Raw genomic sequence first — 20,139 nt, 5'->3', positions numbered from 1 at the left:
AGTATGCATTCACAATTAAGAGCAGGAAACTAAATTTATAGATATTGTCAAAAATAAAAAGATGATTTAAAAATACTAAATAAAATGCCACCCAAATTACGCTGTGTGATCTTAAACAAGTCTGTCCAATAAATTGCGCAATGTCGCAGTTTCATATAAAACACCAACCAAACAATAGCAAAACAAACTATTCTTTGAAAATAAAGTAAGCAGATCATTTGCATTTTGAGAATCGGCTACACAACAGCAAATAACTGACGATGTTGAGCAGCTGAGATTGAACGAATTTTAGTGCACGAAGGTGACTACAATGCGCCATTATAAATTGCAGGTGAGCAGATTTATTTGATACATTTTTGTATCTTTGTCATTTTATTTCGTTACCATTAATTTAATACTAACGAAATAAAATGACAGGAAGAAATGTAAAATACAATTCATTTACTCACCATTGTAGTGCCTGTTCACTGAGCTGCACATCTACGCGAGTGTTCCCAAACGTTTTTAAACGCACCGTAGTTTGTAAGTTTTCCTTGTTGCCTTGGTAAAACAACTTAAATAGGTAAATCCAGTGTGGCTCCAAACACCAAATCGGTCCGTTGCAAGCAATAGGCATTCCCAGCAGTACAATTTGCAGCGTTTCTCAGAGGCTGTGAGCCACGGGTACCGTTTATAATTGCTCGTCTGAAAATGACGGACAACCCCTTTTCCTTGCTGGGACAGGCTAGCTAGCGCAGGAGTTGGACGACCTCTTCTCACAATATCCGGCTTTTCGTGGAAGGTCCGTCTTGAAAATTGTGTGGAAAGTAGTTCAGCAACCAGATCAACGTCTTCTTCTTCGGCCGTTTTGGGTTAAAATGCAGTGATAGCGCCCTCTAGCAGGCGCTAATCCAATCACCGAACGCGCACGTAAGCCCTTCTAGCTGGCCCCGGTGCGCAGACTCGTGATCTGATTGGCTATTGCAACCTGACTGTGCCCGTTCATTTACACTCGTAAAAATGATGCCATGGGTCGGATCTGGCACCCGGGGCCTGAGTTTGTCACCCGTGCTGGGAAGCGCTGGTTCAGATGACTCTTTTGTTTAATTCAACATTCTGTCCTTTGCCCCCAAAGAGCTCTCACATAAAGGCCCACCAACACGGTGTGCCGAAGAGCATTTTGCATGCTTACAGTCACACAAACAAACTTTCCTCGTCAGGACGCAAGATGTTGGCAAGCACGCTTGTTGCAAACACACCAAAAGTCAAGGCTGACAATTTATGCAACGGGGGAATACACATTTGACAAAGGTGAGGAAAATGTACAAACTTTTCAAACTTTTGTTATGGTCTAATGTCATGTTTTTCAAAGGAATGTTGCACTTGTCAAATCGTCTTACCTTCTTGGCAACAGTGTCCGTCAAGACCGCAGCAATCAGGATCAGAGGAAGCAGCAACCCTCTTGTTCCCATGACTTTTTTTTTCTTTCTGTCTCTCCACACAAATCACGAGAGGAGCCGTCAGCAGCGATGTGGGCATCCACGCCTGCTCGCCTGGATGCTGTGACTGCGACGCGCCGTGCACGCTGCTTTGACATTCATTTTCACCCTCCTTCATTGCGTGACCTTGAGAGAGGGGAGGTACGCACATGACGCCCAGCCCCAAAACTACACGCTCGTCCTCATCTGGCGGCGAGACTTTTTTACTTTTCAGCAGTTAGACTGCATCTTGTTGTGCCATCGTTCTGCCTACAATGACTTTGGGCGTCTAAGTTTGGGGTAAGCATGATGAACTTTTTTGTCACTGGTTAAAATGGGGACTGCTGAGATGAAGGGAGCGACATTTAATAACTTTGTTTTATTTCTTGTGCTGCAACGAAGAAGGCTTTCAGGATTCTATTAATTATGTGGTTCATACATTGTATCTGTCACAGGTGCAAGTGTTGAGTTCACTGACGTGTTCAGATGGTGGCCAACATGAGTTCCTCGTGTGCAGCTTTTACATGGTGTGCAATCAGGTGAGTACTCATATTCAAACTTTTTACGTCGCATAGAAATCAAATTTTTGGAAGAACCACATGACCACGTAAACAATGTTGTGTCTGAATTATTCATTCATTTAGTGTTATCTTCATTCAAACGAATTGTTTTAATTTCAAAAATAAGTCGGAAGTGAAACCGAAACTTTTGAATGTGAGTTAATGCTCTTGGTATTTTATCCACGAGTGTGGAATCTGTTTCCTGTTGGCTCACTTTGTCATTTTTTTTCTGTTCCCAACTTACAATCACACCTCGGGGAAATTTCGAATGTTCAATTAGCCCGCTGGGCAGCATGTTAGTAGTTTGCATGTTGTCCTCGTACCTGCATGGGTTTTCTCCGGGTACACTGCTTTCCTCCCGCATTCCAAATTCCAGACTTCACACAGGAAGGCCGGGGCCTGGAATCGAACCCTGCAGCTCTTGACTGTGAGGCGGATGTGCTAACCACTCATTCACACATATATACAGTATATAAATATATATATATATACACAGTATATATAAAATCCACGCAGGCACGGGAAGAACATGCAAACTCCACACAGAGAGGCCGGTGGGATAGAACCCACAACCTCTGCAATATGAGGTTGACGCGCTAACCACTCAGCCACCAGGCAGCCTTTGTGTGCGTGTGTGTGTGTGTGTGTGTGTGTGTGTGTGTGTGTGTGTGTGTGTGTGTGTGTGTGTGTGTATTGTGTCAACTAATTTCGAAATAAGAGAAAAAACTATTTGTTCAAGTATTAGAACTTTTATTTTGAAAGAATGATTGGTAACAAATTGCTTGCGATAGCTCAACGTTTTTTAGAAGTGAACTCAATTGGCAATTTTGATATTTTAGCAAGAAGCGTCAAGTCGATGCGCATAATTTGCTTTGGCGGGCCACATAAAATTATCTGGCGGGTCAGATCTGACCCCGGGGCCTTGAGTTTGACACCTGTGCCTTAAACTGTATCACAACCATCCTAAACACACTTCTCTACTGTTTATACAGGCGATCAACACATCTGTACACTTGTAATTTTACGGGCTGGATCAACCGCAAATAGGCCCTTCTACAGTCTACTGTTTGAATAGCTCTTTGCCCAAAGGCTATTTAATCCATTTCGATTTTTTCTATCTATCCATCCATTCATTCATGCATCCAGATGGCAGTGGGTCGAGTCTGGGTGTTCAATGTGAGGCAGATGTGGCCAACACAACCCACTGGGTTTCCTCAGTTTCAAAAGATGTTCAAGAAAAGATATCGCCTTCGGAAAATAACTCAAGGATGATCAGTTGTCTTGGATTCTATTGCCAGTAAGATATACTGTGCATTCATTTTAATTGCAATCCATTATCTTTGCAGGTGGATCCTTGTCCTGCTCGTCGCTGCACAGCAGCTTGATGCAGTAAGAATTACCCCGCTCTCATTTCCTGTAACTGCTGCCTGTAAATGCAAATTCTTCACCAATGGAACAGCTGCACTTGTCAAGCTGCACGACAGCCCGCTATAAATTTGACACAATGCTGTGACTCTTTAATTGTACCAAGCTGCACTCTAATGTCTTTAGAGTTTTCTGTCACCAAGTAGGAATATATTACAGCCGCCTTGCAATGTATTCTAATCTCGAATAGCGACCTGCGTGGTTGGGATAAACACCAGTCAGATTCTCTTTCGTAATCTCTCCTCAATGATGTCATCTACATTTATGTTTGCAAAGCATCTCCATGACAGATGTTGCAAGTCAGTTTTAATGTACGGCGTAAACTTTATTTCTGTGTTATGGCTGGATTTTTAGAAACCAGGCCATGCAGTGAGGGCAGCTGTGCAATGAGAGCAATCATAAACAACTTGAGGCATCCACGGAACTTTCCAAATGTGTCACTACACTATCAGCCGTGCAATTCATTCACTCACAATCTTACCAACCGGCTACATGAAAACCTTTTCCAGGAAGTAATTTCATTTTGCCGAAAACAAGGCGTTGGACAGTTTTAGCACCAATCCTTGATATACGAGTGACTCAAGTTTTTCCGAGATACGTGCTTTGAGTTACATCTGTGTAGACTGCAACTGATTTCAGATGAACCACCGAAGATTTATTGTGTGTCAAATCAAGGCAAACGGTGGTAATGGTGGGGATCTTGAAACTGTAAAACGGTTACATGCCATACTGAATGTGGGTGTGTTTATTATGCAACGGGACTGTCAGGTCCATCAATTTGACATTCAGACATAAAACACAAGGAGGAGACAGGAGACTCAATTCTGGTACCGGGAGGGAATGAGGAGAAGCGTTGGTTTCATCTCTCTGCACGTCACCCAAGGATCTCCCCGCTCGCCCTCTCATTTATTGGGAATCTAATACGTGGGTGTATCCAACCTAAAGGATGAGGGCTGTTGAAGACACACTGAACTTGTTTGACTGTGTGTGTGTAGGTGAGTGAAAATTACGTACAGGTGTGCAATCATGACAGAAACACCAAGTTGCAGCTGGTGTTGACAGTTCCGTCCATGTCCGACCTTGCTCCTGTTTAGTCTTAATACTGGAAGGAGCTTGAAACTGTCCTGAGAGCTGTCTATGTGCTTATCGCTTTTGCGCAGGTTCCCATTCAAGTTCATGGGATCATCTTGAAACAGGATAAGTAGAAGGAACAAAAACCGTACAGAGGTCCGAGGGTGCCCTGTACCTGTACCTGAAAAAGACAAGTACCTGTACCTGCATAAAAATGTGTTTTCCCTTTTCTCTGGACAATTGGTGGAATATAATTTGTTTATTGATGTCAGGCAGGCTTTTCATACTTTTTGGAAAGATCTGTAGTTCATAATTTGATGTAAACAATTCCGATGAGAATATTATTGGCCCGGGACAAAATTGGCCCGTATTGTAAATTTGCTTGGAAAAATAACTTTGTATGTATGTTTGTAATTATAATAAAGAAGAAGCTGGAGCTTTGAATGGGTCAGTAATAAGACATCATACAGTAATGGGCAAGAAATAGTGATACAAAATTGACCGTATGGCAAAAGAATGTCACTCGGTAGTGTGGAGGCCATGTGAAACAGTGAAAAATGAATTCTTACATCCTCACTAAACTCAAGTGGCTTTTTCCATTGCCTTCCTTCTAAGGTTTTGGCATTTGGTGATTAAAACAACAAAGTGAGTGTTAGCCTGAGGCTGCTTGATTTTAGTCACTGCAGTAAATATTCAATTAATTCAATTAATTCAACCGCAAAGGAATATGTGAGATCGGTTTCAGTTTCTCGTGTATAAACTCCTCCAAATATTTTGTGCTGTTGGCAAAACATTTCTCCGTATTTGTGGGAACCGTTCTGCCTTCGGAGGTGTGGAGTGGGTTGTCTGCAGCCTCTCAAACTATTTGGGGAAAGATAAAGCTTCCGCAGCTCTCATCAAGGTCAGGGTCCTTATTTGGCCATTTGCTGCACCGCCGACCTGTTGGAGGTATTTCTGCAGAAGCTGTCGACTGTGAGAGGAACGGCCCAAACATGAACTTTATGTGAGGCCTCTGCCTGATGCACTCTGGCCATGTTGTTTGCATGATGCTCGCACAAACACATTCTGTCTCTTCATCTTACTCATCAGTAGCTTCTAATTGAGATGTATTTTTGTTGTCCTTTTTCAGGGGAATGTTGAGGGTCCATGTGAAGGGAGAAACTGCTCCGTATGTCAATGCCTACCTGCCAAAGGTGCACGGGTAAGAAGTGTCTCATAAACATAGTTAATCAATAAGTAAATATGTCAAACTGCGGAAAATGAATATTCACCACTCAGTCGGCTCCTGTGACATTGTTTCATTAGCTCAAGATATTTGTTGAAAGTAGACGACTAAACGATCCTTTGGGAAGCTTGTAATCTTTGGTGCCGGTCCTGCTAATAGAAACGTGCGTCGCAGGCTATGACGCAAATCCTCGTTGACAGAAATGTTGACATTTAATATTTATTCTACACATTTTTACAGCATTGTAAAACGTTAAGTCATGTGTGTCCTCCTGCAGAAACCATATTAAAACAAAAAATATATATTTCCCTCCCCAATCTTTTTTCCATTTTCAAACGTTTTTGAAAAATCTCCAGGGAGCCACTAGGGCAGCGCTAAAGAACCGCGGGTTGCCAACTCCTAACTAAGTAGAACAACCATCAATCAATTTTTTGACACCAGTGTTTCCTAGCTGGTCGTTACCAAAACTCAAATCTATGTTTATTGTATTTTATTTTGTTATTGTTATTTTATGTGTGCGTGGAACTAATTTTAAGTACTATAAAATAAATTGGACAGTGTAGCAAAATATACTCCACCAGGGTGACCCATTTTCTTTGCAGGGACTGCCGGGTAAAACAGGCAAGCAAGGACCTCGCGGGCCAATGGGACAATTAGGCAGAGATGGGCCGCCTGGAGAGAAAGGCAGGCTGGGCTCACAGGGAGCGCCAGGCCCAGAAGGCCCTAAAGGAGCTCGGGTAAACTTTTCAAGCAATTAGTTATAATATGGTGTGATGATAAATGTTTTTTTTTTTTGCTGAATATTTTAGGGCAACACTGGGGGTCCAGGTTTTTCTGGTCATGACGGTTTATTGGTAAGTGAAGATTGGTTCGGGAAACCCACTGCTGCCCCCCACCTCCCTTCTTCTACAATCTTTCGAAGGTAAATATCATGTTTTTAGGGTCATCCTGGAGCAAGTGGTGAGCCCGGTTTGCCTGGGGTAGACGGTTGTGCGGGGGCTGCGGGTCAACCTGGCGTCCCTGGTATTCCTGGCCGGGATGGTCTGCATGGGCCACCTGTGAGTAGAACATTACATTTGGAAATAAAGCAAGCTTTGCAAGAAGGAGGGGATGGGGTTTGTTGTCGCCGACATACTGGCTACCGGTGTTTCCAATCCGGTGAACCTAACACATTTGCAGTTTGGCATTTGTCGGGGTTTTCATTAATTTTTTTATTTATTCGATATTCTCTGAAGAACACACTCACCTAGTGACTGTTTTGTGCTCACCTTGGTGCCAAGGATCTGGAGGCACGTCATTTAGTCATCAGTAGTTCTTTGCTACTATCGTGTGGTAGATATAGGCAATTGCAATGTAATATAAACCCTTGCAGATTTTTGCTGGATGCAAAAGGATTCAGCCCCGTCCACAATAATTAGTGTATGTGGAATCCCAGTATTCACGGGTGATAATGATCAGGCCATTATACTTACAGTCAAAAAAGAAAACAAAATTAAAAACCAAAAACAAAAACATATTATTCATTTTTGTTAAACCCCTCAAAGACTTGATTGGGATATACCACCATTAAGCGTTTTGCAGAAAAAAAAATGGGATTTGTAAAAAAATATTCGAAAAAAATGAAAGTACAGTAATACTGAAAAAATCTGCAAACGGGTGAATCTGCTGGTGCTGAACCTCCAGGATGCAGTGATCCACAGTATTTTATACCCAATTAGCAAGTCTAACAAGTCCATTGCACTCATTCAAAATCTCATTGTTTAATACACTTGTGTATCAAATCATTGAAAACCTTTTACAGCTCAAATGCAATTTACAGCATGAAGTAATAGTTTCTCTCCTTGTCAGGGGTTTCCTGGACCGAAAGGACTTAAGGGAGAACCCTCATATACCGATTCCCTTCCTGGACTTCCTGTAAGAATCCCTTCTTGTAAGATCGTGTGGTCATCACTAGTTCCATTCACGTGAATCGTTATTTATTTTTTTTTTTTTTCTTCTTCCAGGGAGATCCCGGTCGACCAGGGGATCCGGGTCAACCTGTATATTTATTTACTTAAAATATTGATGGTACAATGGAAACTCTCAAGTTGATGGATGTGAAGGATTCGGACAATCTCCAACATCTTCAGTAAAATGTGATTTAAAAAGTCCCTATGGGAACGACCACATTGTATGCCAGACTTTGGAGATTCCATTGTTCATCGATAAGAACCGATTTTTGGACAATCTTGCTCCCTCTTACCACAATATACATTCACGTCTATCCATTCAGGGCCCAATAGGAGTCAACGGACCGAAAGGCCATAATGGGGCTCCAGGCTCACCTGGAAATCCGGTGAATATGCAGTCTTGAACATAATAACAACAACACAAATCCCACTGCTATTTAGTCATCATTAATATCACTGTCGCTCCACTCAGGGCTCGAGAGGCGATAAAGGTGTCCGAGGACCACCAGTGAGTAATTTGTTATGCAGTCATTGCATGTTAAAGCGCTTGCAATAGGGAATAATAATCCACATGAAGCAAATCGGGTCAAACGAAAATGTGTGTTATTGCAGGGTGACTCTGGAAGACCAGAGCCAGGCACAAAAGGAGATGATGTGAGAGCCCAAATCTATTAAGAAGATGTGTTTGTGTATGTGTGGTGAAGGCATCTTCACAACTTTTCTTCCGTGTACTTTTCCAGGGTGAACAAGGCCCACCTGGTCCACAAGGACCAGAAGAAGTCATTGAATTTCCCCCAGATTTCCTCCCGCCCAAAGGTTACAAGGTGTGTGTGTGTGTGTGTATTTGTGTGTGTGTGTGTGTGTGTGTGTGTGTGTGTGTGTGTGTGTGTGTGTGAATCCTTGCGATTGCTTTTGTCCATCAACTTGACCATTTTATTTCATTTTAATGAATTTCACTTCAACCGTATCGATCCTTCCTTTGTTTGGATGTATTTCAGGGAGACAGAGGACATCCTGGACTATGTGGACCAAAGGGCCAGCCAGTGAGTTAGAATCTTCTGGCACAGCCAGAAAAATGTGACTTTGTAATTATGACCTGATTTTATTATTATTATTATTTTTTAAAGGGTGGTCGAGGAGACACCTTCGGTCAAGGAATGAAAGGAGAGGAAGGAATTCCTGGTTTTCCTGGATTTCGGGCAAGTCATTTACAATATCTACAGGAGGAAATTAGCTTCATGCTAATATACAATAGGAAACGCCAGAGACAGACTAATGGAAATTAACATTACTACCATTACTTTAGCATGGAAAGACATATATTCACTCTGCTTTGTGGGAAAAAAATAGAAGTTTTAGAGTTTAGCTGGAGCTTTAGTCTAATTTGGTGACGGTAAAGAGATTACATGGCGTCTACCATCAAGCTCAGGCATGCACACCAGAGGAGGCAGCACAGTTGCTGTTACAAGATGTGGCTCTTATAAACTAGAGCAAAGCAAAAATGTTCAGATTTGTTGGGGTATTCTTTTAGTGTGAGCAGCTCGTATACTCAATTCACCGGATTTAATAATATTCTTACATTCGCATTTTGTCCCTCTTTTTAGGGTTTTCCGGGTTCACCTGGTACTTCAGGACCAGTGGGACCTGAGGTACAACCAGAAATAAATAAGAAACAAAATCCAGATTGTACTGTAAAATTGGTCAACTTATATATGTTGATATTCAGGGTTTACCAGGCGAGAGGGGTCTTCCAGGTCTCATTGGAACACTTGGACCAAAGGTCAGCATTCCTTGGGAATGTTATTTTTATTTTTATTTTAATTCAGCAGCTTGCAGGCTTCTATTTTCAATTTTGATGTGCTCTGAGAGGCGATTCAATGAAAAATAAACTGTACCGTAAATATTTTGCCTTTTGTCACTTTTAACAGGGCTACCTTGGCGATCCAGGTCTCCCTGGTCCCTTACAGTATTTGAAAGGGTCTGCTCTCAGAGGTGAGATTCGAACAAACAAAAACAAACATCTAAGGTTCAGTGAAAACTCTCAATTATCCACAGCTGGGAATGTGAGGGTCAATGGTTGGTTGTCTGTATTTTCTCTGTGATTGACTAGCGACCATTCCTGATTGGACCTCACCCGTCACCCTAAATTGGCCGGGATAGGCTTGGACTCACATTTTAATACACATTGTATTATATCCACAGGAGCAAAAGGTGAAAAAGGCTATCCGGGAAATCCCGGACTACCAGGTGACCCAGGATTAATGGGCATGCGGGGACCTCCTGGCCCAAAAGGACTGACATATACAGGTTAGAAATTTCTACTTGGTAAAATTTCCCCTGCATGATTTGGAAAGAGGATCGATTAAAATGTCTCTCACACCTGATTGTTTTTTCTTTAACTCTGTACAACCTCTTTTTACTGCCTAGATGGGCAGAGTGTGCCTGGTCCAAGAGGACCCCCAGGTCCCAAGGGCTTTAAGGGAGAGCCAGGGAGATTCAACGATTTAATCAATCCACTCCCGGGACCAAAGGGAAGAAAAGGAATCCACGGGATTAAAGGTGTCACCGGACTTCCTGGTCCTCCAGGTATAAAACACCTTCAGGTCATATTTTGTAAGTTGTGTTTTGAAGATCACACGATCTAACGCAGTGTGCTTTGTGTGTGATCTATTCAGGATGCGGTGGTGAGTATGATGCCCTTATTTGAAACAACTCCAACACCAATGTGTCTATGTTGAAATGACAGTGCCTTACATTTTTGATTCCATAGATTATATTTGTGAGCCTGGTCAACCCGGAGACCCAGGTGATAGAGGACCTCCAGGACATCCTGGAAACAAGGGTGTCAAAGGATACAAAGGTTTTTATTTTTTTTTAAATGCATCTAAATGCTCTAACGGAGAAACAATTTTTTTTTGCACGATACTAGCATATTGACTAACCAATTTTCCCGATGATCCCCGCAGGCTGTGAAGGCGGATGTAAATGTCAGTTGGTTCCAGGAGCGCCTGGTCCCCCTGGTCAGCCTGGTTTTCCAGGACCTCCAGGATTCCCGGGAACTCCAGGGATGAAAGGGGACCCAGGACTAAAAGGAGAAGAGGGTCCCACAGGGCCACATGTGAGGACAATTGGGATAATCACTAGTATAGTGATCAATATTTTAATTACCTGAGAATAAACACTGAACTGCCTTACACTGAGTGAAGTTTTGGTGTGACAATATTTGATCATGATGATGATGATGATGATGATGATGAAGGGAGATGGGACCATACACTGGTTGGTGATCTAAAAACAAACAAACAGTCAATTGCATGTTCAAATCGAAATTGTTAAACACAGTTAACTTTTTCAGTTTACTTTGTTCGTGCTGCAACCAAGTCTTGATATGTTTTCTTTCTGTGTGAAATTGCAGGGGTTTCAAGGATATGTGGGTTCAAAAGGAGTAAAAGGACAAAAGGGGGATGGTTTTGTGACAACAGTTACAGGTGAGTAGACCCAAAGTTATTGAAAACCACTCATAGTCTGCCTAAAAAAAATCTGACTTTTTTTTTCATGACGAAAAGGTGAAAAGGGAAACCAAGGAGAACCTGGACATCCTGGTTCTCCCGGACAAGTGGGTAAACCAGGACTTGATGGTCCTCCTGGGCTGACAGGAGACCCTGGACCAGCAGTAAGTACCAGTAGTATGTTTTTAATACTGTAAATAGACATGACTTTACCGCATTTTAGTGCATAATGACGAAAGACGACATTTATTTTAAATTGCTACTTCACACATTTTCTTAGGGTGCCAGTTATGGAGGTAGACCAGGTCCCAAAGGAGACCCGGGTATGGTTGGTCCTAAAGGTTTTCCAGGCATTCTGGGGCTCCCAGGTCCTGGTTTCCCTGGCAGCCATGGTCTAACAGGACCAAAAGGAGACCAGGGGTATCCGGGCCCTCCAGGAATTCCCGGGCGAAAAGGCCCACCAGGTTGAATACTTTTAATTCATTGCATCCATTTTTCAAATTTATAGGAACATTTTTATAATTCAGAAATCCTTTTGTCACTGTATGTCATTAGGTGACACTGAACTATGTTGTCATGACAATGTGACGGGATCACCTGGTGTCAAGGGAGAACCTGGGTCACCAGGTAAGACATTGGACAGGACCTACCCACCTATCTAACTGCTTGACATTATTAGTTCTTCATGTATTTCTTCATTTTAAACTTAATAGGGATTCCAGGTGAGCCAGGTAGGGATGGAATCCCAGGAGCTTCAGGACTACCAGGACCGAAAGGCATTACGGGAGATGATGGTGGAATCGGAGCGATTGGACCTGCAGGTTGTCAGGCAGAATTTATCATCTAAAATAACTGATAAATGCTTATAGATATTTTAGCTAGGTAGCATTTTGTATTTCTAATAGGGCCACGCGGTATAAATGGAGATCCAGGTGACCGTGGTTTTAGTGGAAAAAGCATCGACGGTCCTCCTGGCACTCCCGGACTACCGGGACCACCAGGGAGGAAAGGTTCCACTGGAGATGTGCTTCATGCTTTGCCTGGTCCTCCTGGCCAGCCTGGCCAACCTGGACTTAGAGGCAGAAAAGGAATTCCTGGCCGTCCAGGAAGCCCAGGGCTTCCAGGTTAGGACATATTCCAAACAGTAGCCCAGTCAGTATCTCAAACAGTTGACAACATTCACAGGTGCACAAGGACCACCTGGATGGCCAGGTCGAAAAGGAGAACAAGGGTTTGATGGTGACCGTGGAGCTACTGGACCTCAAGGCCCGCCATGTACAATATGTGAGTCAACAGGACCTCCTGGACCCCCCGGTCCTCCAGGAAAACCTGGACCGAGTGTGCCAGGTGAGGATGCAGCAGAATATCTCCCAATCATAGATATGGTTTGATTTCCCTCAAGTTCAAATGAACATTCCTTCATAATGTTTCACCCTAAAGGCATTCCTGGTGCAAGGGGCTCAAGGGGAGATACAGGCCTACCCGGTTCTGGTCCTGTGGGTGCACCGGGTCTCCCTGGTCTTCCTGGTACACCAGGCCCAGCAGGGCAAAGAGGCTCTGCTGGTCCTCCGGGAGATTTTGGGAATGACGGTTGGCCCGGACAGAAAGGTGAGCCATGTCAAGTCTACAAATGAAAATCAAAAGGAAACAAACTATTCAGTCAGAACGAAGTACTTATGTAGCTGGTCTTGCTGAAATGGTAATGCTTTTCTGATTTATTGTTCAGGTGAGTTGGGATTCCCTGGCAGGGATGGGGCCACAGGCTTACCAGGCCCTCCAGGGCCTCCAGGTCCAAGAGGCATACAGGGGGAAAGAGGCTTTAATGGTCCACCAGGTGTCACAGGAGAACCAGGATATCCTGGTATTAAAGGTATTTATGACGTTAAAATATTTCACTTCACTTACTGTTGACTATATTGTGCCTAATGGTTTGGAAACTCCAACGTCCATTAAAGTGCACAATAGTGGCTACTTTTGTTTATGAACCAGACTGTAATCTATATAATCCCCAACTGTGGCATTCAGGAATACGTGGTCCCAGAGGATTACCTGGAGAATCAAAACTTGTGTCTTTAAAAAAGGGAGAACCAGGACCACCAGGCAGAAGAGGACAGCCTGGTCCATCAGGACCAATAGGCAACTGAGCGATTCACTCACAAATTTAGATACTGATGAATATATTATTGCTCATATTATGGCAAAACAAATTTTGATTAGCTCATCTTTTAATTATTTTCTTTAGGTTTAAAGGGTCAAAGAGGAGGGCAAGGTGATCCGGGACCAGATAGTTTCCCTGGTTCACCAGGATTTAAAGGTGATGCTGGTGTACCAGGCCGACATGGGATACCTGGAGATTCCGGGCACCCTGGGTTGAAAGGTTTTCCTGGACCCCGGGGATACCGTGGAAATGATGGAGATCCGGTACGAATCTGAAGTGACTCTAATCCTAATAATTATGTTATGCTGCCAGTTTTCTTAATACTGGATGTTAGTCATCATTGTAAATACTGTATTTGGCTGAATCAGAATCAAATATTTTGGTAAATGCCGCAACTCATGTATTGGCGTTCCGTTGCAGTGCAACAAAACATATTCATAGAAATAAAACGTGTCTTGTAGGGAGAACCAGGACCCAGGGGACAGACGGGAATACCAGGGAATCCAGGATTTCCAGGTGCCAAAGGTACATCCAAATCCATAAAATGTATTTCACCAAATGTGATCAAGGAAAAGAATCTTTATTCTCTGGATTATCATATGGCTACTTCAACTACCTCAATCAAATACTTTTCTAGGTGAACCGGGAGACTCTGTTGGACAAACTGGAAGCCCAGGACCAAAAGGAGTTAAAGGAGAGGAAGGATTCAGCGGTAAATTTAGAGTGTGGTCGTCTGTTGGCATTGATAAATTGTTTGCCGCTTTCTTTGATCATCTTAGACCTCTTTATTTTTTTCCCAACAATGTAACATTTCATATAAAACAAGAATGTCACACCCTCACACTGCAACGTTACCGAATCGATCCATATCCGTATTTGTCCACATTAGTGTCACTAATGCATCGTGATTTGAATTTTATCCCACCTGATAGACAAATTGGAATTTCTACTCACATTTACACCAATGAACAATTGGGTGTCTTCAACTGACCAAACAGAAAGGGCAGAACCATAGATGCGATTTGAACCCCTAACTTCCTAATTGTTAGTCACAAGTGCTAATGACTACCACACCATTCTGCAACCACTACCCAATCTAAATTACATAGTGTAAGCAAGCAACCTACAGGATGCGGTTTACTAACATCTTCCCATTTCTTTAATCCAGCACTGATTGGGGATCCAGGGGATCCAGGTGATCCAGGTCCAAGGGGATACTCAGGAGTGCCTGGACTGCCGGGTGTTCCTGGTGAACCAGGAAGACATGGTGGACCGGGTGATTTTCAAAGGCTGCTTTCTTTGTGAAATACTTTCAAATTCAGAGTAATTGTGGATGTTGGAGTCTCTTCTTTATGATTTTTTTCTTGATAGGTTTTCCTGGGCTTATTGGCCCACCGGGTCATCCAGGGGTTCCAGGTGTTCAAGGTGATAGTGGGTATGCAGGGCCCCTGGGTCCACCGGGCCCATTTGGACCTCCAGGTAGTGAGGTTTTCTTTTGAAGCTACTGGAAAAAAAATAATAATGACACTGGATGCTGTATATTGTGACGGCTATGTATCGTTTTTGGTATTTTAAGGTTTTGATAATCCAGATTTTATATATTTACTTTTTACAATGACAATGATATTAATAATGCTATTAATTCATTTATCAGGACTGCCGGGGCCACCCGGTCTTTCTGGACTGGATGGTCTCAGGGGACCAAAAGGGATGAAAGGAGCAAGTGGTAAAGACATTTAAAAATGTGCTTCTTACTCTTCATTTATTCGGTTTAGTCATCTCTTTAAAAAAATCGATTCATTTGTTATTGTTTAAGGAGTCACTATCCTCGGCCGTCCAGGACCAGATGGCTTTCCTGGAGCCAAAGGTTCCAGGGGACTTCCGGGGCCTCCAGGACTATCATATCCTGGGCTAAAAGGCATAATGGGTCCACCAGGTGACTCAGGTATGAAATACCGAAGACAACTCCATTGCATCAAGAAAACAGATACCGTAATCTGAGAACCGCAGCAGTATTCAGATGTTTAGTTATGGGAATCATGGGGTAACTGGGTTTTAGTCCTCAAGGAAACCTGAAATATTCAATGGGAATTAGTCTTTTATAATTGCATACAAATGTTGAATTAATATTCCTACTGTGTATTCTTCCATTAGGTCCACCCGGTTCTCCAGGTGAACCAGGTTATCCTGGGGGGGGAGAATGTGACAAACCTTTGCTGGGACCTGTTGGAGATCAAGGATCTGAAGGGGCTCCTGGGCCACAAGGTCTGAACATGTCCTCCTCAAATGCAATGTCCTTTTTATTTGATGTTCTACTTTTCCTATTTAGGGGCCCCTGGGCCGAAAGGGGAACCGGGCAGCCTCTTTTTCCACAAAGGAGATCAGGGGCCAACCGGCCTACCTGGGCCTCCAGGCCCGAAGGGAAACAAGGGCTATCCAGGAAATGCAGGACCGTCATCATATTCAGGGATTCCAGGACTAAAAGGTAAAATCACCTGATTAAACTATGATTCAAAACTGTCATTATTATTGTGAGATAAATCTCATTCTTAATGCACATTTTCAGGTGAGCGAGGCCTTCCTGGTTCCAGGGGTTTACAGGGAGTTCAAGGACAGAGAGGTGATCCTGGGCCTTGTGGGAGGAAAGGAATATACGGCCCACCTGGAGACATTGGTGAGTGGTCCAACAACTTTAAGATACGCTAAATGCCTGTTTAGGTGTCTTCAAACAGTGAAGTAGGCACACACTGCTAACTGGGAATAACCATGTCATGTAAAGGTGCAAAGGGCGATCGTGGTGATTCTATTTCTGAACCCGTACGGAGGGCTCCAGATGGGCCCCCAGGACCACCTGGTTACCCGGGACCCATTGGGTTGCCAGGTGCTGTGGGTTCACCTGGGCGTTACGGACCAAAAGGCAAGAAAGTCTTGTATTTATTTTAATGTGTTTGTCCGCATGTCCCTGTATATACTGTATCCTTGTCGAGTTCCATTCATAATAGCGCTATGTTTTGTTCACCCCTTTTTGGCTTATTAACTAGAGAGGAAGATTAAACAAAATTTCATTTCCATTTCAATTAAATTCTGATCAAATGAGTCTAGGGCCACACGGTATCGTAGTTGTTAAACCATCTACCTCAAAGTTATGAGGTTCTGGGGTTGAATTTCAGATCCAGCATTCCTAGGTGTGGAGTTTACATGTTTCCATGTCAGATTGATTTGCTGGCAACCAATCTAGGGTGTACGTGACTCTCGCCCAATCTCAGCTCCAGCTCACCCGCAACCCGAATGAAAGCGCTACAGAAAACAGACAATAGAGTTATTTGGCCATAGTGATGGTCAGTGCTCAACTGAGAACCATTCGTTTTTCGGCTCCAGGACCGCAGGGTCCAACAGGTTCTCGGGGCAACGCTGGACCTCCAGGTCCTCCTGGTATTGATGGTCCTATTGGTGAACAAGGAGATTTTGGTGAGCCAGGATTTGTTGGGCCACAAGGTGAGTGAAAACCTCATAATTCGTTCAGGTTTTGCGTATTGGAGCTGATATTAGGAATAGATCATGAAGATGCCACCAAGTTGGTGCCAAAGACCTGCTTATGTTAGAAATATAGTCATTGATTTTTAGAAGTATGTTGAAGTGATACCGCTAGGATTTGTATTTGGTTTCGATGAAGAAGCACATTTTTTGCATCAATTGCTCATGGTTTTCTGCACCTGTGTATTTTCTTTCTTTTGAATTTTGTCCACTCTTTGCATCGCTGACCACTCTTCAGGCAGCCCAGGTGCACGTGGTGACCCAGGCGCGCCAGGTTATACGAGGACATCAAGCTCAGGGTTCCTGTTGGTTCTTCACAGCCAGTCAGTTCAAGTGCCTCATTGCCCCGATGGCACCAGCCAGCTTTGGGTGGGCTACAGTCTGGCCTACTTGGAGGGACAGGAGAAGGCTCACACACAAGACCTTGGTGGGTAAAACTGGGCAAGAACGACGCTTGCCGCGGCTAAAATTTGATTTTTGGTATATCGTTACAAAGTACATTGCACGACTGAAAGGTCAGAACTGTTCTCTCAAATCCAGACGTAGCTTGTTAGCCCTTTTTATATTTTATAAGTCTACTACACAATGAGGATTTCTGCAAAACTAGTAAATGCTCGTATCATCAAATAAACAGTTTTTGATTGATCCGATCCATGATATTTCCTTCCCTTTTTTTGTAGGTCAAGCTGGCTCTTGCTTGCCCGTGTTTTCCACCATGCCGTTCTCATACTGCAACAAAGCTGCCTGTCACTACTCCGCAAGGAACGACAAGTCCTACTGGCTCTCCACCACTGCGGCCATACCCATGATGCCGCTCTTTGGCCATGACATCAGATCCCACATCAGCCGCTGTGTGGTGTGCGAGACACTTATGCCCGCCGTCGCCTTTCACAGTCAGGATTCATCAATTCCTCAATGCCCATCTGGCTGGAGGAGCCTGTGGACGGGCTTCTCCTTCCTCCTTGTACGTATAAAATGTACACATTGGGTCTTCATCCGCATATCATTAATTTGTTTCATATTCATGAAACAATCAAAAGTAAAATCCACATTTTGACAATAATCTGTTGGATGTGCCCCCACTAGTCTAAATATGGCGTTCTGATTTACGTTTGTGAAACGTGAATTGAGCATCAAAATCCACCCGTTTTTATCCCTCTGAGAGGGCGTCCATTTTGCCATTCGCTGTCGACTGAAAATGACATCACAGTGGCTCAGGGCTCAAAAATGTCAAATATCAGGCATTTGGTCTTTTTTGTGTTGGACTGAAAAAATAAATAAACTCATGTCATGTTGTTGTTGTTGTTTTTTCAATTGAAAATGAAAAGAGCAAAACAACGCACAAATTCGTCTTCATCTCGCTACTTTTATATGTTATCTCACCAGCAAACAGGAGCAGGTGATGAGGGTGGCGGTCAATCTCTGACGTCTCCCGGCAGCTGCCTCAAGGACTTCCGAACCCATCCGATCATCGAGTGCCAGGGAGCACGAGGTTCTTGTCACTACTTCGCCAACCTCTACAGCTTCTGGCTGACGGCCGTACGCCACGTAGATCAGTTTGTTCAACCGAAGCCCGGAACCATCAAAGCTGCCGAGGAGCAGCGACGCAAGGCCAGTCAGTGTCAAGTCTGTTTCCGACAGTAGAGGACCTCTGGGAGATTTGGCCCAATGGTGGAAGAAGACATTTTTGGATTATCTGGTGCTTGGGTTATTTTTGTTCCAAAAAAAAAATGTAACTCAAAAAAAAAAAAGAACAAATGACAATGTGATGTAACTGAAATATACGATTGTCCATTTAAGCCCCTAATGAGGACACATTCTGTGCTTGCTGCCCCTCGAGACGAGTGATTCCCAAACATCAAGACATACATTTTACGTTAGGAAAATCTCACTGCACACCACCAAACAAAAATGTCACAAACATGCATAGACGAGAATGTTCTTATTCTTATTATTCTGTACCAAGGAATTCCAAATTTTTGTATGGCTGATGATGATCTTGACACTGGACCTCATGTACTGTTTTTCTCTTCTTTTCTTTTTTTTAAAGTGTCCTCCTGGACAAACACTTGAAATGCATTTTTCTTTTTTTTTTGTCACCCAAATTGTGTTCAGGACCCGGGATTGCTGGTTCACAACTAACTCGAGCAAGGGTGGGCAACTATCAATGCATGTATGAGATGTTTCTGTCCCCCAACACATCTTTTTCAAATTAACAACTCATCAGCAATGTAGATCTGTTTATTATTTTGGTAATGTCCCAATTACATAGCCATTCTAACCCGCTGTTTTACCACCCGTCCACAAGGTGTCGCGGGAGCTCTAGGGTTGATTGGCAACACGAGGAAGCCTGTAACACATTCTTGGTGCTGCTGAGTAAAAACTACTTTCAAGCTCATAAACGGACTGGTCTCTTCATATCAAAACTACAAGCAAGTTCTGCAGAAGGCTGATTGTTAGGTTCGGGAAACAAATCGAATAATGTTTTGGATCCCCCAGAATGCTAACACAGATAAAATGCAACCAACAACTGACAAAAATGTTTATTAGAAAAAACGCAAAACCGACAAAGTCTAAACTGAAATCGCTGGTCACAAGGAGACAGAAAAACCCCCAAGGCATATCCAAAAAGCGCTTGCAAAAGCCAAGGTAATAGTAACGTCGAGAATGACAAGAGTCCAATTTACACGACAAATAAGAGCAAAATAAAAATAACTCAATAATAGCAATACTTTAAAAAACGAGGAACTAAGAGAGCAAAACGAACGAGCTCGAGATGTCCCCAACCGTCGGGCCTGACTGATGTTTTATTTTGAAAACTTACCGGATTCTCTGTTACATCCGTCTGCAGTGGCAGGTAAATTCGCGCTTTCGGTCATTGGTGATAGGTTACCGCTAAAATGAAACCAAAGGGGCGAACAAAAGGAGTAACAAGAGTATCAGGAGTCTTACTTAAAATACGGATTTATCTCAATGGGAGATTCCCACGCACCAAGCCCACTCTGCATTATATGCGGCGATGGTGAGTCGTATTTTTCATGCAGTTTGTGTTTGAGGAATATCTTATTTTGAAGGCACGTTTAAACGTGACCACAGAGACCAGAGAGTGTTGCGGCCAGATCGGACGTTCCTCGTGTCATTCCTGTTTATTATAATGTTTCGAAAATACCACAGTTTTCATGCGGGTCATATCATATTACGTTGTTGTATTTATCCGCCACACCATAATGGCCGGTCCGTGAAAATATTGT

The 20,139-nt window shown here is 43.2% G+C and overlaps 1 protein-coding gene across 1 annotated transcript; it reads left to right on the top strand.

Annotated features, from left to right (window-relative positions):
* Positions 1-1,981: 1,981 nt before the first annotated feature.
* LOC147195135 (uncharacterized) lies at positions 1,982-19,292 on the top strand. Its single transcript, XM_086129450.1, has 46 exons — positions 1,982-1,996; positions 5,643-5,714; positions 6,341-6,475; positions 6,548-6,592; positions 6,680-6,796; positions 7,587-7,652; positions 7,742-7,777; positions 8,011-8,073; positions 8,160-8,195; positions 8,300-8,341; positions 8,428-8,511; positions 8,686-8,730; positions 8,815-8,886; positions 9,292-9,336; positions 9,414-9,467; positions 9,616-9,679; positions 9,890-9,994; positions 10,115-10,273; positions 10,363-10,371; positions 10,458-10,547; positions 10,654-10,805; positions 11,103-11,175; positions 11,254-11,360; positions 11,477-11,660; positions 11,752-11,823; positions 11,910-12,017; positions 12,102-12,320; positions 12,382-12,543; positions 12,637-12,804; positions 12,923-13,072; positions 13,228-13,332; positions 13,439-13,617; positions 13,816-13,879; positions 13,992-14,066; positions 14,523-14,630; positions 14,726-14,833; positions 15,009-15,080; positions 15,171-15,299; positions 15,509-15,619; positions 15,684-15,839; positions 15,921-16,028; positions 16,134-16,279; positions 16,741-16,849; positions 17,127-17,315; positions 17,569-17,852; positions 18,275-19,292. The coding sequence occupies exons 1-46, from the start codon at positions 1,982-1,984 to the stop codon at positions 18,530-18,532; spliced, it is 4,950 nt and encodes a 1,649-aa protein (XP_085985576.1). The 3' UTR covers positions 18,533-19,292.
* Positions 19,293-20,139: the final 847 nt, after the last annotated feature.

The sequence above is a fragment of the Hippocampus guttulatus genome, chromosome 14, assembly GCF_054856545.1.
Source record: "Hippocampus guttulatus isolate MCC_2025c chromosome 14, RoL_Hgut_1.0, whole genome shotgun sequence".
NCBI classification, from domain to species: domain Eukaryota; kingdom Metazoa; phylum Chordata; class Actinopteri; order Syngnathiformes; family Syngnathidae; genus Hippocampus; species Hippocampus guttulatus.
This window is presented reverse-complemented; position numbering and strand designations above follow the sequence as displayed.